At 38.7% G+C, this 22,515-nt stretch overlaps 1 protein-coding gene across 3 annotated transcripts in view; it reads left to right on the top strand.

The window, feature by feature from the left end:
* Positions 1-1,271: 1,271 nt before the first annotated feature.
* Positions 1,272-22,515, top strand: part of ABCA6 (ATP binding cassette subfamily A member 6) — a 59,963-nt gene continuing 38,719 nt past the window's right edge. The window contains exons 1-11 of one of the 3 annotated variants that reach the window (XM_043585120.1): positions 1,277-2,226; positions 2,300-2,432; positions 3,353-3,452; positions 5,225-5,426; positions 6,445-6,606; positions 8,298-8,401; positions 8,806-9,032; positions 12,288-12,429; positions 13,224-13,409; positions 17,597-17,744; positions 19,317-19,482. In XM_043585120.1, the coding sequence (XP_043441055.1) occupies positions 3,357-3,452; positions 5,225-5,426; positions 6,445-6,606; positions 8,298-8,401; positions 8,806-9,032; positions 12,288-12,429; positions 13,224-13,409; positions 17,597-17,744; positions 19,317-19,482 (1,433 nt within the window). In that variant the 5' untranslated portion in view covers positions 1,277-2,226; positions 2,300-2,432; positions 3,353-3,356. Of the gene's footprint in view, positions 2,227-2,299; positions 2,433-3,352; positions 3,453-5,224; positions 5,427-6,444; positions 6,607-8,297; positions 8,402-8,805; positions 9,033-12,287; positions 12,430-13,223; positions 13,410-17,596; positions 17,745-19,316; positions 19,483-22,515 lie in introns of all 3 variants that reach the window. The other 2 variants (XM_043585121.1, XM_043585119.1) reach the window with 2 other exon arrangements.

The raw sequence follows: 22,515 nt of genomic DNA, 5'->3' as shown, positions 1-22,515 counted from the left end.
TACATGCATACATACATACCCTGTTATTATCTCCATTTTAAGGGGGGAGGGAAGGTTAAATACCTTGTGAAAAGTCACATAGCTGACACGTGGTAGAGCTAGAATTCAAACCCAAGTTTGGCTTCAGAATGCAACTAACTACTATGACATTTGTTATATTCTAGACATGTTACCATACAGGAAGAATAAATTAAGATTCTCTCCCCATTTCCTGTATCTGGCATGTCCTACATGTTTGGGTTTTTCATTTTCTATGGAGTATATATATTTTTTAACCCAGAGATGGGGCTAAACATACACATCCTTGCTCTTCCTCGGGGTAATAGGTGGTTTTGCTAATTTCTGTTTATTTCTAGCACTGAGCAGTCCTGTGAAGCTTCTGGATTCATGCAGAGATATGAAATCCAGCTTTGTAAACCATCGAGTCTAGGTCACAAGGTTATTAAAACTCCTCTTTGGACAGCTGATTGCTGGCATACCATTCATAGTTCTGGTTTTAATTTCTCTTTTCATTTTTAATACCTGGGGAAGTACCTTCCTTTCTTATTGTTTCTTCCATTGTTTCTTGGTTTCTTTCCTTTACCTTTTTCTTATTTCTTTTTAAACCTTGGTTATATATCTGACTTTATATATATATATATATTTTTTTTTTTTTTTTTTTTTACCCACCATTTCAATATAGCCAGAGTTTGGGTACTTCATTATATTAGGTTACCATTTATGGGGAAATCTTCAGGCTTAAATAAGAATGACCTCCTAAATAAAAATAAATCAGAGTAAATAGGTCAAGAAAGAGGAACACAAAGCATATATAAGAAACAGTGGTAAGAACTGAAACTAATAAAATATATTTAATCAACATAATTATTGATATTGTAGTGTGAATTTGAATGCATTGTAAGCAAAGTGAAAATTCCTAAAATAGATTCCTAAAATAGAGTACATAGGGTCTAAAACAACAATGACAACAACGACAGCAAAATTAATAACAACTTGAATTATATTCCAGGTGATATAAAAGAAATAGAATTTTTTGTTTGGATCATTGGCCTATTATTGATACAAAATTTTAGCAGTGTTTTTGACCCTCTACCCTCCCCTCCGTGAGACCTTTAGAATATCTTTATTGTCTTTGTTTTTGCCAATTTTTAATGTAAAAGACATATGATATTTCACTGTTGACTTTAAAAAAAATAGAACTAATTACCAAGGAGAGAAATATACATATATATAATACCGTGGCTTAAATATTTTTAAATTATTCTCTTCTTTTCCAGAACAACTCTCAACTTTATGATTATTAACATCTGTGGATTCGGAGCCATGTCAAATATTTGAGATTTCCCAATTCATGGACTTTGGCTTCCTGCTTTGCCATTTACTTTGGCAGGTCAAGAAAAGTTTGCAACTCTTTACTGAGATAGACTACGCAATGGGAATTGAATAAATTTTATTTTTTCCCCAGTCTTCATGCATAAAAATTGACCTGAATCTTTTTATATGTTTTTAGTCCTTGGCAATCTGCTTACTTTTATTTTGTTTATGAGCCTTCTGAAATCCTGCATTCCCTATGAACAGAGCAGGAGAAAGGAATTTGTTCACAATTCTTCATTTGTCCAAATTAGGTGTTTCTCTACGGCAGACTCTGGGTTGCTTAGCTTTATTAGGAAAAAAAAACCTTCAGTTCCAGTACATTCTGCCCATTTAGTATACATTAGTCAAATATGTCATTGGCAGTTGGGTTTAAACATCAGTAGTAAAAACAAAAAACAAAAAAACAAAAAAAAAAAAACTAGCTAAAGATTTCTCATACACATTTAAGCACTTTGGTTAGTGGTTGCTTTTACTTATTTATTGCTCTTTCCCCATCTTGGTCTCATCATGTTCGACAGGCTAGTTCTGTTTCCCTTGTTTACCGTTTTACCCCTCATCCCTGGAGTTGAAAGGCCAAGTGCACAAACACAGGGTTTGTTTTCTTCCCAGCCAACCACTGAACCATCGTTTCCCTGCAAATAATTGGCTTAGGGAAGAAAAGGCAGAAAACAAAACAAGTTCATTATGTGCAGCTTAGTCTGACTACACCCCCCCCCCACTTCACAAAGCAGCCTGGGGAAGGCACCCATGTAAGGAATAAATGAAGAAGTAGAAATAAGGAAATTTTCATTGTTGCTGTACACAAAAACAGAACTGTGCTTTGACAGTGTTTCCAGAGTAATTTTCCAGACGGTAAGTAGAGCTGTTTAGTTGTGCTATGGCAAATATGTGGGTGGACACTGCTTAAAATCAGTCTCTTTTTCAGATGTTTCCAAATACTCATATGTATTGTATTGAAGACCTAATGATAAAATTTTCCAATTTATTCCCAACCAACTTGTATCGTGCAGGTAGAACAGCAGGATAAAGGAAAATAGTAAAATCTGCTTCTGTACTAGGTGAGGGAGAATTGTCTGAATATTTTGTTATGCAAATCTAAAATAATTTAATTCTGAGAGTATAAAAGCTGAAAAAAAATCGTCTCTATTGGCTTATTTGCAAGCATTTGGGGAAAATTACTTTCCATGGGATTCCTTTCTTTCTCTTTCTTTCTTTCTTTCTTTCTTTCTTTCTTTCTTCTTTCTTTCTTCTTACTTGTTAGTTTCCTCAGTTATTCAAGGACTTCTGAATTCAGAAAATGGAGATGAGTTCTTCTAGCCTTCTTGTGACTCACAATCAAGTTTCAGGTAGTTTGGGTCTGAATTGCTATCTCACAGCCTAGCTCTTTTGGATAAAAGCTGTTCAGTTTCATCTGAAAGGGAAATGCTACAGGAAAAGTGTCCACTGAGGTTACGTTTACTGGGCATAATTAATTATTCAAATGAATTGAAATAATCAGAATTTTGGTTAATTTGATTAGCTCTGGTATTTCTATTTAAATGCAAAGAACAAAAATTATTAATCGGATGAGATAGAATTCAATTACTCTATTCATATAGTGGAATTTCTGGTATAAGAGGTAAAAACGTGTGAAGTGGCTTACAGGTTCTGAAAACTAACAATATCTTTTCCATTGTTCTGCTCTTTATTTTTCAGGAAAATTGTGACACTGAACACTATGTCCCAATGGTTACCCACTCTCCCAAATAGCTTACAGTGATTATATGTGATGTAAAATTTTGCAGCCATGTGTTATTAAGATGATATTTTAAACTCATTTTTTGTAGTTCTTAAAGGCAGGAAATATTTTCCACCAAACGATGATCAAGGTTTTTCTCTCTGCTTTTCCGCCACTCTCCCCAAGATGTTTCTTATTACACTTATTTTTCTGGTTTATTTCACACCTTGTTAATTTTCTCCTTGTTTGTTCAATGCAAAGCTAAATGAATATGAAACAGAAAAGTGTGTACCACCAAACTCAGGCGCTTCTGCACAAGAATTTTCTTAAGAAATGGAGAATGAAAAGAGAGAGCTTATTGGTATGTTTGAAAGTTTCCCTCTTTCTGCAGCTCACCTTATTCTTTTATTTTATCCCCTAACGATGCTCTTATTCTATATTTTAAGTAGCAGACTGGATTCATTGATTTTGAGGTTGCCTCTAATTGTACTTGTCAAACTGAGAGTCTCATAGCAGTCCCTGAAAAATAACGTAGCATTGCAAAGACGAAGAATATTCCTCATATTAAAAAAAAAAAAAAACAGAATAAATGAGAATTTAATTGTATGGGAAATTATTAGCAACTATTTACAAATTTTTTAATGTTTATTTATTTTTGAGAGAGAGAGAGAATGAGCGAGAGAGCGAGTGGGGGAGGGGCAGAGAAAGGGAGACACAGAATCCAAAGCAGCTCCAGGCTCTGAGCTGTCAGCACAGAGCCGGACGCGGGGCTCGAACTCATAGACCCTGAGATCATGACCTGCGCTGAAGTTGGACATCCAACCAACTGAGCCACCCAGGTGTCCTGATTTTTATTTTTATTTTATTTTATTTTATTTTATTTTATTTTGAGAAGGAGAGACAGCGAGAGAGAGGCAGAGGGGCAGAGAGAGGGACAGAGAGAATCCCATACTGAGCATGGAACCCAACACAGCACTCAGTCTCATGACCATGGGATCATGACCAGAGCCAAAACCAAGAGTTGGATGCTTAACTGACTGAGCCACCCAGGCACCCCGGGAAATTATAGCAGCTATTAAAGCTGCTACCATATGTAACAAAATTAGAGTAAAGAAATAATCAAAAGAGCCCCAGCAGAAATTGAGAAATTTTAACTTGGGGCACTTCTTTTCAAAGCCATAAATTTTCTACGTAAAGACTATTTCCAAGAATTACGGACCAAGTACCACCACTGATTGTCAGTTGCATTAGGTAGGTGGGCTATCTACAGGTAATTGACCCAAATCTCAGAGGCTTAACTCAGCAAAAGTTTGTTTTTCACTTTGCTCATAGTCTAAATAAGGTTGACAGTGAAACTAAAGTGGGTCTGGTAGGTGAAGGAATCTTCTCCATACAGTCAGTCAGGGACCCGAGCTCCTTCATCTAGGGACTCTGCCATCTCCCTAGGCCTTGGAGATCTCCCCTGGATCGTCTGAATCTAGTCAGAACATCAGAAAGTACAGGGCAGGGACTGAGACAGAATATAGGTTTTGCATGGTTCCACAAGCCAGGACTTGAAGGTTGCATATCATTTCTGCTCATGTTCCATGGTTGGAACTCAATCACTCAATCGCTTGGTCTGACTTCCTTCCCAGAGGCTGGGAATGTGGTCTAGCATTGCTTTAAGCAGGAAGAGATTACTGATATTGGTGAACCACTGGGCAATATCCAACACTCAGTTCCTTTTCATGTTTTTTTTTTTTATTTCCAATACAAGAATATGACAATTGACCAAAATGTTGCTATTTGCCATCATGAACTCTATCTGGGACCCTCTGTGTCTTAGAGACTATAAAGTCCGATGCCCAGGCCTAAGAAGTGTCATCCTATTAGTCACCCTGTTGGTTTTTATGATGGCCTCTGCAGTAGTTCATGATTTAATACAAAACTTTAGTTCTAGTGTTGGAGAATGGTCTATGTGGCAACTATCTCGGTGTGCATCTTTTGTTGGGTTCCCTTTGCTCTGAAGAGTTGAGAGCAAAGAGAAGCCAACTATGTGGCAAAATCAGAATTTATCTTCAACCGTTCTTTGGTATTGGCTGAAACTTTTAAGGGAATAAAACGAATCTAAATTCGTTCTTCCTCCTGTTATAGGAATGGATATTCCCAATACTTCTGGGACTGTACATGGGACTGTTTTCACACTTCAGAGAAAAGACATATTTTCCTGAAATTCCTCCCCAAGCTCTGGGAAGGGCAGATAACTTTAATAACTCTATAGGTGTTGTGTATACACCCGTCTCTGATATAACACAGCAGATAGTGAATAAAACGACATTTGCTCCCTTTGTGAAAGGTAGGTGTACTAATGGCAACAAAGAATTACTGGTATTATTTCATATCTTTTTGAATTGATGTCTACATGTTGAATTCGAACTGACAGTGATCTATCATGCTAATTATTTAGGTTATCAAGATAGCCTACAGACTTGGTTAGTTTTTTCTTTCTCTCACAACAATTAGTTTTTTAAAGCCTTTCAGCTTGATGGGGGTCCAATTAGGGAGGTCTGCATTTCTATTGGAATTTACTTAAAACAATAAATTTATCATTTCAGATTTGCAGAATAGTGTCTAGGAGAATATGCCATTTGTGGGTGCGGGTGCCCTTAACATGGAAATACAGTGATTAAGATTTACAACACAGGAAAAAAAAAAACATCAAAATAAAAGAAATTAAATCTAGCTATTAAATTATAATGTCAGAACTATGAAAAGTAAGGATGGCTGATCTAAAGATACTCTGTCTGCATATGGTATACTTTGTACACATCTTTAAAGGCCTTCACTCTAAATGAAATCACTATGTAACTGAGATAACTAAGATCAAATGTGTATTTCACTCATGGGCAAGGTGGGTGCAGTTTGGTAGTCTGCTCTTTAATCCTCGATTTCTCACAGGTGACTTTGCTGGCTGTGAGAAATACACTTACCTGGCAATCTTAGTTCCCACATAAGGCAAAAATCAGATGAGGTGTCTTTGCTTCAGTAAATCTGAAATCTGGAATCCCTGACTCTACTCTACTCTAAGTATGATATGCATACTTACCCTAGTATAATATTTCTCTATACCTAAAATTTGCCATAATACTTGTCATTACTAAAAGAAAACACTCAGTTCTCATGCATGTCTCCTGAGTCTAGAATCTAAACCATTTTTTTTTTTCAAAAGGCCCTCCCTGCCTTTTGGGATAAGTTTCATTTAAGTGGAAAATGATTTTAGTTTCATTCCAATCTGATGACACAGTTGGATATCACATTCCGTTGCGGTGAAAGTGTGCAACCCTCTCTGTCTATTTTTACCTTGTCATCCACAGAAAGAAGACTCATCGGAGTGCCAAATCAAAAATCCATGGATAAACTACTTTTAGACAGTTTTGCAGACCTGGTGGGAATCATCTTTAATGACGCTTTCTCTTATAAGCTAAAATTTGTTCAGGGATATAACATTCCATTTTTGAAGGAAGATCTTTTCACAGGTGACTTTCCATATAAAATATCATTGTGGTATTTTTCATGTTTTCAACCTAAGGAATAGGTTGGGATGGGCAACAGAGATGCTTTTTATAGAACATGATAAAGTAGATAGAGCACATTGTATCGCTGAACTTATTCCGAGGGCAATCATATCTTCCCACGATAAAACATGATGGAGTCGTCCAATGGAGATAAAGTGAGCACACAGGGGCATGTTGCAAAGGATGTGGGGTGATCCAGACGGAGAGGTCCTGGCCTCAGGTGAGGTTCCAGGTCAGCAGGAAAGGCAGACATTGATGAGTTCATGACAAGTGCAAAGAGAGGTGCTGAGCGGGTGGGAGACTTAGACCAGGGGTTCCTAATAAGCTGTGAGATGAGAAAAGTCTTACGGGGCGAAGTGATGTTTCAAATGAGAAGGATTGGCACATGGGGGTGGGGAAAGCGTTGCATTTCAGACAGAGGAAGTGCAGGTGTGAAAATCCTGAGGTGCCAAGGGCATCTGTTTGTATCCATGGAAGAAGATGAGTATAGCTGAACAGAGGACATGGAAAGGAATGTGACAGGAGACTGAGGCTGAAGTTAACCCAAGGGCTGGACCCCGTGACGTCCTACAAACCTAGGGTGTTGGGGAGCCATTGAGGTACTTTAATTAGGGCAGAGAAGAGATTAGACCCCCAAGCCTAAGGGAGCTCTCTGGATATGGCCCAGGGCATGGGTTGCAGAGCGGTGGGGGAGAACACAGCCAAACGTACCAGGGAGCCAAAGGCAGCTCGGACACGACTGGCGGCAGCTGAGAAGGAGAGTGAATGGGTCTGAGGGCCTTTCAGGAAGCAGAATTGATGTGACTAAGAGAATCGGTTCTTTCCCATTCATTCTCTGAGTGTCTTCTTTGTGTCCTGCACTGTTCTGGCCCTGGGGATGAAAGTGAGCAAAACACAGAGGGAAGCCTGTTTGCACGAGTCATTCCAGTCGGGGACAGGGGGTGGGACAAAAATGATGCACTCTGCCAAGTGGCGATAAAACAACAAAGTAAAATAGAGCAGGCTTGCAAGATAGAGCCCGAATGCTCTTCAAGATATTTTTATTTATGGTGGCCAGGGGAGGCCTCTGTGCTGAGATCGCTTTTGAGAAGAGATCAGGATACAGGGAAGGAATGAGCCATGGATCCGTCAGGAGACAGAGCATATGAGCATATGAGCAAAAAAAAGTTCTAGCACAAGAGTGCATTTAGCATTTTGAGGCACGGCAGGGAATCCAGCATGGTAGGAGTGGCCTGTTTGTTTTCATCTTCTTTCAAGTATTTATTTATTTTCAAGAGAGGGGAGGAGGGAGGGGACAGAGGATCCGAAGCGGACTCTTCACTGACAGCCACGAGCCCGATGGGGGGGTCGAACTCTTGAACTGTGAGATCATGACCTGAGCTGAAGTCAGACGCTCAACTGACTGAGCCACCCAGGCGCCCCAGCTTTCACCTTCTTTTCATGTCTAAGACTTCCTACGCATACTACAGTCTCGGAGAATAAAATTTGCCTCATTAAGAACTTTATTTGGTATTTTTTTTTCCTATGTGGTTATAAGTTCTGACTGGTGGAGACTCCTCTAGATTGTTTTCCCTTGGGTTCTCATTTCTTGTTCTCTAATGACGTCCATCTGCTAACGTCGCTTATGGTATGGCCTCCCTTTGTGCTTGTAGCTCATTGTTGGAATATGCATGGTGACTTTTCCTGTTCTCTGGCCAAATACTGGAATAGAGGATTTGTGACTTTACAAACTGCCATTGATGCTGCTATCATACAAGTAAGAAAAGTTCTAATAATTCACGTAAACTCGTTCCACAGGTATCGAGATTTGGGTGAAAGGTGATATATGCTCAGGTTTTCATACGTTTGTACAATGAAGTAGGGATACAAAGGCTGAGATTGGATTTGGGCGAAGGAACCCATTGCTTTTGTTTTTAACTTTAATTTTCGAGGAGTTTCAGAATGATGGGAAAGGAAATGGCAAAAACCAATGTACATGGAAGTCCGTGTACCCACCACCCAGTTACTCCTAACGGTAATATCTTTCATAACCGCAGAACAATATTAAAATCAGGGAATTGATGTTGGTATAGCCCTCATAAGCTTGTGTGGATTTCACCATAGCCTGTTCAGTTCCTATTTTTTCAAATAATGATTTTCCTTGTTTAAACCCCACTTTAGATCGCAACAAACCGCTCTGTGACAGAAGAGTTGATGTCAGTTACTGCTATAAACATGAAGACTTTACCTTTTATCCATAAAAGCATTCTTCAAAAGGAGATGTTTATTTTCTACTGCCTTCTTTACTTTTTTCCATTGATACACTTTATATCGCTCAACGTTACAAAAGAGAGGAAAAAATGGAAGGATTTGATGAAAATGATGGGTCTACAAGATTCAGCCTTCTGGTGAGTAACTGATTCAAGCAGTGCAACGAATAATCAGAAATTAGGAAGTGGTAAAAACGTGTCATTATTTCCAAAACCGTGTGCCACAGCTGAGACTCCAATGCAGCGGCCCTGATTGCACCCCTCCTGTTTGGTCTGCCCATGGTTATCCTTTGACTTCTCCGCACTTCCTCATACTTGAAGAAAGTATGATCCTATAATGGCTAGCTTGTGTTCAGAGGTTTGATCAGCAGGGATATATTTTTTTGCAGCATTTAAGTACCATGTGTTGGACTTGAGATGTCCTATAAAATATGCCCAGTGCATATAGCACTTAGGGTGGCATGTTGGAAGGGCTCAATAAGGACATTTGTTCATATATTGATATCTTTGTATCTTGACTCATTCAAAAATGACTTAGATGTTTTTAAATACATATATTTAAACACACGTATATTTATGTATGTGTCTATCTATGTGTGTGTGTGTTTGTATTATAATAATAACAAATGATTGAAGAATAGAAACAAGGATCTCACAGAATGATCACGGGTAAGACTAGAAGATAAAAACACAAATCATACAAGCTCTAAGCTTCTAAGAGGTCGCCTGGATGGCTCAGCTGGTTAAGCATCCGACTCTTGATTTCAGCTCAGGTCATGATCGCACCATTCATGAGTTTGAGCCCTGTGAGTTCTGTGCTGACAGTGCAGAGCCTGCTTGGGATTCTCTCTCTCCCTCTCTCTCTCTCTGCCCCTCCCTGTCTCTCTCTCTCTCTCTCTCTCTCTCTCTCACACACACACACACACACACAAAATAAATAAATAAACTTAAAAAAAACTAACATTTTTCAATACTGAATCCTGGGAAATGTGTCTTTGTATAGTCCCCACATCAAGAAAATTACTCTTTGTGGCTATGGAACTATTTGGAATGGGTGAGGAATTATTTACTGAACAATCATCTGTAAGTCACATGTTCCCTAAAATAACATTATGGTCTAGGAAATTTTAAATTTTCTATCAAGTATACTTGATTAACAGAGAGAGTTTTGATTCTAACATACCTTAATTGTGAAACAGAAAAAGAGGAAAATGTGTTTCTGAAATGAAAAAAAAAAAAGAGTGGTTTGCAGTGAAACTTTGGCAAATGCAAAGGAATGAATGGAGTCTGTTAGGGGGGTAGAGAGGGGGACTCTGTGTAAATAGGACTGTTTTTTAGTTCAGAGGATGTCCTGTGGGGCAGTATTCCTGTAGTCACCTGAGAATGGGGGGGGCACAAGTCAATTCTGGATTAAAATCAGAAAGGTATTGGATATTTACATGTGGATTCATCCTCAGGGTAAATGCTTCTTAGTATGCATGTAACGTAAAGTTAGCAAAACGAATAGATAGATAGATAGATAGATAGATATAGATATAGATATATAGATATATAGATATATGGATATATCCATATATCTATATATCCATATATATATCCTTAAAACTAAAAAGGAAAAAACAAATCTGAAATGTTTTTGCCAAGTACAGGGTGTCTACTGGAAATAAGTTGTATCACAACCTTTTTTTTTAAGTAATGTGAAATAACTGTGAAATGTCATCAGCATTTATTATTTAAGTGTGATGACTGAGTTGCTTTGTTTTTATCGTGAAGGCTTTCACAGCTTTATTAACATCCCCCCCATTCCCCCCCCTTGGCCAAACTCCCTGCAATGAGTTCCCTTTTCTAGGTAATGTTTTAAGTTCCTTCATTTGCAATTCTCCTACTGTATAGAATTTTAATTCCCACCTGTAGCAGTTCCCTTCTGTACTCAGGAAGTGGATTCTGCAGAATGCCATATGCTTTCCAAAAATGCTGATGTTTCCAACAAAGGCTGAATCACTGTAATGCCATGACCTTTAAAAAGAAGTCGAATAAGCAGTAATTAAACCAGTTGTTCTGGGGCATATTGATGCAAGTTCCTGGTTTTAATACTCTCACTATTTTTTTCAGCTGTTGAATTTTTTTTTTAATTTTTTTTTAAACATTTATTCCTTTGAGAGAGACAGTGTGAGCAGGGAAGGGGCAGAGACAGAGGGAGACACAGAATCTGAAGCAGGTTCCAGGCTCCGAGCGGTCAGCGAAGAGCCCAAAGCAGGGCTCCAACCCACAAACCGCAAGACCATGACCTGGGCCAAAGTCGGACACTTAACCGACTGAGCCACCCGGACGCCCCGGATTCTTATTCAGTTGGGCAATTTCATGTAGAGGCAAGAGGACTGAGCAAAGCGCGCACTGTCGTCTGGGCTTGGCTACTGATTTACTCGGTGGGTCTTGAATAGGCCCATGAAGTAACAGTAGGACCTACAGTTTACTTATCTGTAAAACAGGAAGCCCGGACTCAAACACCTTGTGTGGTCCTCTTAGATCTAAGACTGAATACTATTTCTTACTAACCACTTGATAAAAATGCGAACCCCAGCACATCTAAAACAATACAGAATGAGCACTTAAGGCTGTACCCTCATTTATATCAGCTTTCAAAAAAGGAAACATGAACAGGAATAGCAAGAAAAGAATGGGCCTGGAGGAATTACGAAATTTCAGTTTTCTACTACTAGGGAGCGTGGAGGTCCAGCCAGCTGAAATCCTCAAGAACGGTCCAATTCTCCTCTGCCCCCGGGGCTTCCGTGGTTCCCTGACTGATCAGCAGCTTAGTTATATTCCCTCCCATTTCTACGGTCAGAACACCTCGGTAATATGTTATAATGCTGAAGGCACAAAGAGCTTAATCTCTTTACTTCAGCATTTACCCCTTTGAGACACTTTTGTGCATTTTCCCAAAAAAGATAAGTATGAGAGTGGTCTTGGCAACAACAAATAAATAAAAATTGGAGACAAAAATTGGAACAACCTAGAAGTCCATGGGCAGGAGAACATTAGGATATAGTCATATGATGAAATATTATTATACAACAGTGAATATATGTCCATTGATGAATATGAATATGAATATATGTCCATTGATGTAGACAAACAACAACAGAACACATACAAGATGATGCCATGTTTGCAGATGTTCATTCTATTTATACGATAAGTGGATGCAGAGCTGATGCTTAGCCAGGAGGCAGCAGCACAGCCCTACCAATGTAATATTAATAACATTTTAGTTACTAATCTAAGTAGGCAGATAGAACGGTAAACATTGTATCATTCTTTAGATTTTTGGTAGGTTTTAACTATTTCCTAATGAAGTTAAAATAACTGAAATAACTTTTTGTCTTCTTTTAGGCTCTCCTGGGGCTTAATCTATGCTGGCTTCATCTTCATTATTTCCATAATCATTACAGTTGTCATAACATCTACCCAAATTATAGTCATGACAGGCTTCATGGTCATATGTACACTCTTCTTCTTATATGGCTTGTCCTTGGTAAGTGCATACATTTATTACCACGTTCTCTGCTTTAGGTCGTAGCTAGATGTAGTAAAAATGAAGTTCTCTGGAGGTCATTACAGTTCATTATTTCCTTCATGTCCGCTTTGTGTGCAGGTGTGTGCGTACTTGCTTGAGAAAGTCTCTAGGAGTTGTTGAGAAGTTGATCTAGTATGAAATACAATTGGACCTCTCTTTTGCATAAAGTCTGCATTAATGCAACGATGCCTCAAAAAGAAAAAAAAAAAAAACACCTTGACTCTAAAAATATTTTGACTCTAAGACTTTTCTAGATGGTTCATGAGGATGCGCTTGAGGGGTGGACCTGTGTCTTCGTCCCAAAGTTTCCCCATAACATGGTGGCTTGCACAGTATCTCCATCTGACACTCCATCTTGCCCTCTCTTCCCATGTCACCCCTCTTCCTTCATAAAGCAAGAGCCTCTACACCACCCCGCCTCCACCTCCCAGGGTGTTTCCTGGAGAGGGTACATAGGTGTTCTTTCTTAAGACATTAATGTGGTTTCTTTGGGTGTTTCCAAGTGTGCACGTGTATCCTTGTCCTCGGCACGCACAGCTTTCCCCCTGCCCTTTCTTCAGCAACTAATGCCTAGCAGTTGAGGAGAGCAAATAAGGATCCTCTTTACAAAGGGGTTGAGGGAAGGACTGAGCATTGTGATGCCTTGATATCTTCATCAGCGTCTCGCTGGTAAATATTTATGTTATGATCTAGACATCTGTATTTATTGTGTAATGGCTGTTTAATGGCTAGACGTCTTCTCTCTCTTTCAGATAGCTTTAGTGTTCCTGATGAGTGTGTTGCTAAAGAAAACGGTCCTCACCAATTTGGTTATGTTTCTCCTCATTGTCTTCTGGGGGGGCGTGGGATTCGCCGCCTATTACAGACAACTCCCTTCCTCTCTGGAGTGGATTTTGAGTATCTGCAGCCCATTTACCTTTACTGCTGGATTGAGTAAGGTAGGAGCCTAGTTAATTCTTTATTATTGAACTTTCAAAAGAACTTGGTACTTCATAACTCTTCATGGTTGCAAACATTTTCTCTTTTTTAATGTTTACTCATTTTTGAGAGAGAGAGAGAGAGACAGGGCGTGAGCAAGGGAGGGGCAGAGAGAGCTGTCAGCACAGAGCCTGACGTGGGGTTCAAACCCACGAGCTGTGAGATCATAACCTGAGCCAAAGTCGGATGCTTAACCAACTGAGCCAACCAGGCGCCCCTAAGTGCTCTTTCAAATTAGGAGCATTTATGCTAAACAATTCTAGCCTAAGACTAGATTTGAGAATGTTATTATTCCAGTGTAGAAAAATCATCATCACATAAGGAAGTTTGAATAAGAACATCTTGAATAAGACAGAGTTTCCCCTCTCAGGTGTATTTTCATTCGGAAGCATTTTCTTCTTGTTTCTCATATGCAGCTATTCACCTTTCTTTTTTTCATTATTTATTTAAATTCAAGTGAGTTCACACACAGGGTAGTATTGGTTTCAGGAGTAGAACCCAGAGATTCATCACTTACATATGACACCCTGTGCTCATCCCAGCAAGTGTCCTCCTTAACGCCCATCCCCCATTTAGCCCACCCCGCCCTTCCACTTCCCCTCCGGCACCCTTCAGTTTGCTCTCTGTATTTAAGAGTCTCTTATGGTTGGCCTCCCTCTCTGTTTTTATCTTATTTTTCCTTCCCTTTCCCTATGCACATCTGTCACGTTCCTTAAATTCCACATACGAATGAAATCATACGATATTCGTTTTTACTTTATATAATGAAGGCATTCTCTATTAAAAATTGTGTAAACCGCTTTTGGAAACCTCAAATCTGAAAAGTTGTCAAGACTATAAATACAGAGTGTAACAAATAGGTACTAAGTGTATCAAAACGCTCATGAGCTAGATCAAGAAATAGAAGGATGCCACAACTCCACTCTTTGCTCCTGAAGGTAAAAGTTTTGTGATCTTCACTTCCTCATCCCCACCTAATGTGTGTTCCTAAGCCTAATTTTTTAGTGTTGCCTGTTTTTAGTGTTGCCTGGAAATCTTTTCCAGTTTTTGACTACTATTAACGCTGCAAAAAATCCTTATGCATCTACCCTAGTGAATATGGGCATTCAGTTCTGTTCGGTACAGACTTCGGAGTTGGATAGTAGGATCTAAGATACATATATCTTAATCTTCATAGCTACTACCAAGTATTTTTCCAAAGTGGTTGAAACAATTTACTTTTGCCCCAGATGTTTCGAGTTACAGTTGTCCCGAATCTTTACCAGCATTTGGTATTATTAGTCTGCCAAATTTTAGCCATTCTGGTGGATCTGCAGTAAAAATCTTGGGGTTTTAATTTGCATTTTCCTGATGTTTGATGAAATTTCATTCTTTTTCGTACACTTAGTGGCATTTTGGATTTTCTCTTTTATAAAGTGTCTATCCAGGTTTCCCCCCACTTTTTTTTAAACTGACTTTTAGTCTTTTCCTTATTGCTTTGTAGGAATATCTTACATACACGAGCTATGAGACATTTGTTGCTGACATATTTACTTGCTCAATGGTGCTTTTAATGAGCGTTTTCTTTTCTGTAGAGTGCTTTGTATCTTTAAGAAATCATTGCATTCCCCCAAGGTCATAAAGATATTCTCCCAGGGGTGCCCGGGTGGCTCAGTCAGTTAAGCCTCCGACTCTTGATTTTGGCTCAGGTCATGATCTCTTGGTTCACGGGATCGAGCCCTGCATCCGGCTCTGAGCTGACAGCATGGAGCCTACTTGGGATTCTCTCTCTGTCCCCTCTCGCTGCTCCTACCCAGCTCACCAGTGCACATATGCACATGTGCTTTGTCTCCCCAGATAAATAAATAAGCTTAAAAAAATTTTTTTTCTAAAGTTTGTCTCCCATGTTCTTTTCTGGAAGCTAAATTGATTCTACTTTTCCATTTGGATATAAAATCCATTTCAAAATAACTTTCGGATATCTATATGTAGAAGCAATATTAATTTTTCTACATGAATATCCAATTTCTTCCACTTAATTTGTTGAAAAGACCATCCTTTCCCTGAACAGACTGCTATATTTCCTTTGTCAGAGCTCAACCAATCCTGTATTAACCCATCTGTCTACTCTTGAACTGTTGCTACATTATCTTAAAATTGTTTTTGCTTTATGTGTCTTGATATATGGTGGTAACGGTTTTACCACTTGATTTTCTTCTCCAAAGAGAGACTTTTCTATTCTAGGTTCTTTGAATGGTGTAAATTTTAGAATTAACTTATTGAGTGATACACACGCATATGTATGTGTGCACAAAGCTGCTCACGTTGGGATGCAGTTTGATTTTTTCAATCAGTTTCAGGGAAATTGACACTTTTCTTTTGATCATGAATAATATATCTTCACATTCATTTGCTGTTTGTAATTTGTTTTAAGTATTGAGAGCCTTGCACATTTTTTTATTTATTCCAAATTTTATACCCCTTTTTTAATACGTTTGATGCCATTATAAATAGCATCTGTGTTTAGATTCTTATTTTTAAATGTTTGTCATAAATGTAGAGAGATACAACTGATTTCTGTATATTGGCACTGTATCCAGTTTCCTTGCTATATTCTTTAAAACTAAGAGCGCCTGGGTGGCTCAGTTGGTTAAGCAGCCAACTCCTGATTTTGGCTCAGGTCACGATCTCATGGGTTCGTGAGGTCAAGCCTCACATTGGGCTCTGTGCTGACAGCACAAAGTCTGCTTGGGATTCTCTGTCTCCATCTCTCTGCCCCTCCCATGCTCTCTCTCTCTCTCTCTCTGCCTCTCTCAAAAATAAATAAATAAATAAATAAACTTTAAAAGCTAGTATTTTTCTAGGTTTTATCTTGGGATTTTCTTATGCATAATCATGTTGTCTACAAATAATGATAGTTTATTTTTTTCCTTTTGCAGTTTTTAATGCTAGTTACTTATTTTTCTTGCCTTATCGAGGAGACTGGGACCTCCAGTACAATGTTGAATAGAAATGCAGGCAAAGGAAAAGCTTTCGACATTTCACAAAAAGGATGATTTTTGGTATTGGTATGTGTACATCTATTTTGCCAGGTTTAGGAAGATCGCTTATCTTCTCAGTTTGTGAAGAGACTTTATTATATGTGGGTATTGAATTGTATCAAATGCTTTTTTCTACACCTACTTCACTAACCAGTTCACTTTCTCCTTCAATCTGGTTTATGTTGAATTGCATAGAGTGATCTTCAAATGTCAACCCAGACTTGCATTTCCGGAATAAACTCAACTTTGTCGTGAAATGTTAACATTTTACATAAGTGGAGTTTATATTGTCCAGTGTGAGGAACTGGGCTTGGGAGCTGGACTTCATGTGTTGAATTCAGCTTTGCCACTCCTACGTGATTTTGACTTTGCTTGGTTAAGCCACTCAGTTTCTCTGTGCTTCAGTTTCACCATATGTAAAATGCACAGAAAAAGAACACAGCCTAGGGGCACCTGCGTGGCTCAGCCAGTTGAGCGTCTGACTTTTCATTTCAGTTCAGGTCATGATCTCATGGTTTGTGAGTTTGAGTCCCGAGTTAGGCTCTGCATTGACAACGTGCAGCCTGCTTGGGAATCTCTCTCCCCCTCTCTCTCAGCCCCTTCCTCTTTCTCTCTCTCTCTCTCTCAAAATAAATAAATAAACATTTAGAAAAATAATAAGGCCTACCTTATGAGGTTATGATAAGGATTAAATGAGATATTATAAAAAGCCTTAGAACAACATCTAGAACATTATACCTATTATCACATGACAAAATTATAAACATATCTTTATTTGCAATAATAACTAGAAAAAGTTCTCTTATCATTATCCAACTAAGATGCTTCAAATAATTTTTCATATTCTTTCAAAAACTTGTGTTCTTTTTGCTGCATAGAACAGATATTTTGCAACATTGCAATGACTTTATGAAAACAAGAAAATGTCCTATTCTTAGAACATTTTTTTTAAAATCAGTATTTCCTTCCAGTATTCCTTTGTTGTCAGAAATAGTTTCACCAATAACTTCATTATAAGGGCTTCTTGAAAAATCTGTTTAATTAAATGATAAATCTTGCTGCCACACTGGATTATTTTTTTGTTTAATTTAAATACTTATTAATGATTGTTTTTGCTTGAATCTTAGATTATCCACTTGGATAGTACTATGAATGGTGTAATTTTTCCTGACCCTTCAGGAGACTCCTATGTACTGATAGCAACTTTTTCTGTATTGGCTTTTGATGCACTTTTCTACCTGGCATTGGCATTATATTTTGACAAAATCTTACCCTGTAAGTAAAAGTGGCTTTCTTCGACCTCTGCACATGTTGATCACATTGTAGGTTTTTACTTAAGGTTATGTAAATGTACTTAAAGAAGTAAAGAATAACAGGGGCGCCTGGGTGGCTCAGTCCATTAAGCATCCGACTTCGGCCCAGATCATGATCTTGTGGTTCATGAGTCCTAGCCCCGCGTCAGGCTCTCTGCTGACAGCTCAGAGCCTGGAGCCTGCTTTGGATTCTGTGTCTCCCTCTCTCTCTGCCCCTCCCCGCTCACACTCTGTCTCTCTCTCTCAAAAATAAATAAACATTAAAAATTTTTAAAAAAAGAAGTAAAGAATAACAAATATTTCCTATCACAAACTGAATGAGTTCTTTATTCCTGCTTCATAGTTTTAGCAGTTTGAAGGAATTTTCATGGGAAAACAATTAGTCTTCTGCTTTTAATAATATACATTACGAATATGCAGTGATTAAATAATGGTACTTTTTTCAAGAATCCCTGAAAGTGTTTTCAAAGAATGATATGTAAGACTTGTTTCAAAATGAGCTGCAATAAATTAATTCCCCACATGGTTTTGGCAAGTGTCGATCTATCGTATGGTGGAAGGTGTTTAGTAAGTAGTTCTTACAAGAATGTGGGGCAGATTGTGAATTGAACATCCAGAAAGGACCCCAGGTCTGGAACAATCAGGTTCTCCCCTACTCCCTCTCCTTCTTGGAGGACCACTTCACAAGGTGACACGTCCATCCTTTAAGGAAGTAACAAAATAAAAATGAAAGAGGACGTCCTCAGCCTTATTCTGAAAAATTTTTAATCAGTTGTTCATATTTACAGAACTATATTACCCAGTTAAATTTTCTCTATCTTACCAACAACCAAAAATTTCACAAGTGCAGACTTCCTGCCCACATGCTAGAATCAGAACACTTTTTTTCTTGCACAATCTTATTTATTTATCTTACTTTTTATGTTCTTTCCACTTTGTATTTAACCCTGTCTTCTACACTTCCGTGCAATTATTTTATATATTCCCATCTTTCTGTCACTTCTGGTTTAATATCTGAAAGCCCTTAGCAACAAATACTACTTCTGTGTTTTACATTTGGAAAATGACAGTGTATTTATCCTGAACAAATATAATTTCTTCCTGTACTTTACATACACGTTCCATAGGTACTTCAGTACCACGTCCAGTCGTATTGTTGCGATCAAGGGATTTCTGAGGTCCACAAACATGTTTCCAGTTATTTTTATGTGCCATATTAAGGCCTTCCCCCCTAAATGTTCGGTTTCATTCATTCTAAATATATTTTGGACCACATTTTATTCAAGCCTTTGTATATGTGTATTTATTGAAAGTTCTATGGTACTATTTGGTTTTTGTGATCATACGTTATTTCCTTTGAATTTTCATTGTTTACTTCATGACCAGTTTTCTTTTCAATAATAAGAAGTTATAATGAAAACAATTTCTCTATGATGCTTAAGTCTAAGACACTCTGCACTATTTTGAATAAGGCTTCTTTGCTCTTGGTTCTAATGTTAATGATCCAATATTGTATTGCCTCTTGATGAATTAGGTGGAAATGAACGCCATTACTCTCCATTATTTTTCCTGAACTCGTCTTGTTTCCAACACCAAAGGACTAATAATAAGTTCACTGAGAAAGAAATAGATCCTGAGCATCCTTCTGATGATTGTTTCGAACCTGTAGCTCCAGAATTCCAAGGAAAAGAAGCCATCAGGTAATCACACTTATACCAATATATGGGTGGGTGCAAGGAAAACTTGAACAAAATATTGAAGAAGAAATTTGTCTTTGTGAATGTCACTTTGAATTCTTCCACATGACCACCAACGGCTCTTGATTGCTCCTTGAAAGGAAAATTCTCTTTGCTTCGCTCCATATAATGTTACCACGTCACCCACCATCTTGTCTCCCTCCTTATTTCTAACTTTTGTCTCATGCCTCTCTTTCATGCTTACTCTTTTCTTTCTCCAAATTCCTTCCTCTATAGTTTGTCTGGCTTATGTGATATAATGGAAGAAGTAAGAAACTTGGACTCAAAAACTTTTAGACTTCAATACCACAATGCCCTCTCATCTGATGTGTAATCTGAGAAAAAAAAATGTGTAAGTTTCTCTGGATCTCCCGCCCTGTAATGAACAAGAGTAATATTTACTTTGTAGGATTGTTTGAAATTCATATAAGGAGTTCTTAAAATATCTCTGCCATCAGATCCTACCTCAAGCGATTCTAATTCAGGGAGTATGGGCTTACGCCCAAGAATTTGCAGATTTTAAGGAGCCCTATAGGTTTTTCTAATGTGCCCTAAAATTGAAGAACCAGAGGGTTTTAAATATAAACCACTCATTTAGCCGATATTCACATAGTGCCTACTAGGAACCAGACACGCACTTACTACTCAACCAAAGCTTGTAAGGTGGGCACTTCTATTTGGCCCATTTTATAAATGAGAAAGGTGAGGTTCTGAAAGGTTAAGTCTCTTGTCCAATGTCATGCATTCATAAATGGGGAGCCAGGATGGGAATCCAGAGTCTGTCTATTCTCTTAGCCCCTGGCTACTGTAGAGATGTCAGGAGGTGAAGGAAGAGGAATAAAATGGCACTATAGCTAGGAAGTGATCTATTTCTGCCTAAGACAAAGAGCATAAGGTGAACTTACATACCTGAACTTCATCCTTCTAATTCAGACCCTATTTTCTGTTAAGCTTCCTGAGGGGCCACAGCCCCTACCAACCTCAGCTCAATGAAAACATCTATCTGAAGGAGAAAGGCCAATTGAGGAATAATCGCCCAAAACTCAATGTCCTCAGTTCCTCTTCACTCGTTGAGAACACAAAAAATAAAACTCTATTACTATTCAAATTATAATAACTTTCAGATGTAATCTTCCAAAAAAGTCTTGAGGTTAGTTATGTCGATCAAAAGATGTTTGTTTTTCTACTTCTGCAAAAGAGAGAAGAGTAAAATGTCCTCACCCGCCATCTTTGTTCCCCTTACTTCCCAAACCTGACCCATCTATGCAGTGTTAACTCTGGAGGTCCCTGTCTCTTGGTCTGGATTATTTACTAAAGTGGAGGTTGGAGCCACTAACAAATCAGGAAAGAAAAGTCATCTGATCCAAGACCTCTACACTAAAGCGTTTGACTCCATTGCAGGACAACTCACCCCAGATCCACACCAAAGTAGCAAACCAGGCTTAGGTGCCCAACCTTGTAGCTCTTCAGTGACAAGTTTCTGTACATTTCAGTCACCAGTGAAGCAGGTTCTGGGGCTTCAAGACAACCTAAAGTTGACTGTTTACCACCCAACATTAGACACTGTTCCCAGTGCATAAGTCTTAACTCTTCTTTCCTCATAGCGACCCTTTCTTAGGGAAACCCTTGCCTTCCCCACCACTAGACAAGTGTCAACACTATCACAATCAATCCCAATATGTTGCATGGATCTAGAAGGTACTACTGTAATGATTCCCTTTTTCCCAGGTGGTCTCCCCTTTATATGCCAATGGACACTTCCTCTTTCCCTAGCAGCCTGTGAGCTATACGTATCTGAAAGTATAGAGGAATTCATGCAGAGCTCTAACCAGAATCAAGATCATGGCTATGTAAAAATATCTATATTTTATTCAAAACTGGCTCCCTCTCACCCATTATTGCCTCCTCCCAATGTTTCCTTCTCTGGGATCACTTGTATGCACAACTGTCCATTCCTATAACTTTAGCCCATTCGTGCAACATTCCCAGAGCGTAGACAGGATGTCTGCCCCAAATGGCTATCTTCATCTCTGAAATCCAAAAACAACCGGCTACTCCTAAAGGGAAGTTTCTTTAGTAAAATAAAACATTAAGGGGCACCTGGGTGGCTCAGTCGGTTGAGCATCTGACTCTTGATTTTGGTTCAGGTCATGATCCCAGAGTTGTGGAATCAAGCCCCATGCAGAGCCTGCTTAAGATTCTCTCTCTCCCTTTGCCCCTCTCCCCTGCTCATGGATGATCTCTCTCTCTCTCTCTCTCTCTCTCTCTCTCTCTCTCAAAAAAAAAAAAAAACCCACACACACATTAAAACCCCACTTCAATGGGTGTCCCACTGTGGTCAGATTCAGCACCATTTTAAGCCTTTCTCTTTTATATTTCCTGACTCTTTGGTGTAACCCCACCCACTGCCAGTGTCCTGGTTGAATAATTGTCCTTACTTTAATTTTGATCCATGCTCAGAAAAGCGGTTGACCAAATTATTTCCCTTTGAATTAAAGATGCCACCATACATGATCTTATGTAGTCATGACATCTCTAACTTGTCGGAGCCTGGTTCCTGCCTCTTCCTGTATTAGTTCCCTTTGGGATTCTAATGTTCATTCAAGTTTGGTCATTACCCATTTAGAGGGGTGTGTATGTGCGTGTGTGATATTCGAATGAAACCTTTAGATGTGGGAGCCTAATGCTGGGAGGAAAGGATAGGGTTAGCATTAGGTTGGTGTAAAAACCATGAGAATCAATGAGATAACCCATCAAGAGAGTCAAGAATGGGAAGACCATCATGTACCTGGAGAACACTGTGGAACACCAAGATAATGTGTCTGGCAAAAGAAGAGGACCTTACAAGGAAACCGAGATGAAACATTTAGGAAAAAAGGAAGAAAGCCAGTAAATCCAATGTTACCTTGAACGTAGACACTTTCAACCAGGACACCGACACCAATAGCGACCCATAATCCAATAAGTGAGGAAAGAGAAGTCTTTGTTACATTTAAT

Source organism: Prionailurus bengalensis, chromosome E1, assembly GCF_016509475.1.
Source record: "Prionailurus bengalensis isolate Pbe53 chromosome E1, Fcat_Pben_1.1_paternal_pri, whole genome shotgun sequence".
NCBI lineage: Eukaryota > Metazoa > Chordata > Mammalia > Carnivora > Felidae > Prionailurus > Prionailurus bengalensis.
Note: the sequence above shows the minus strand (reverse complement) of the source record. Positions and strands in the feature narration are given on the sequence as shown.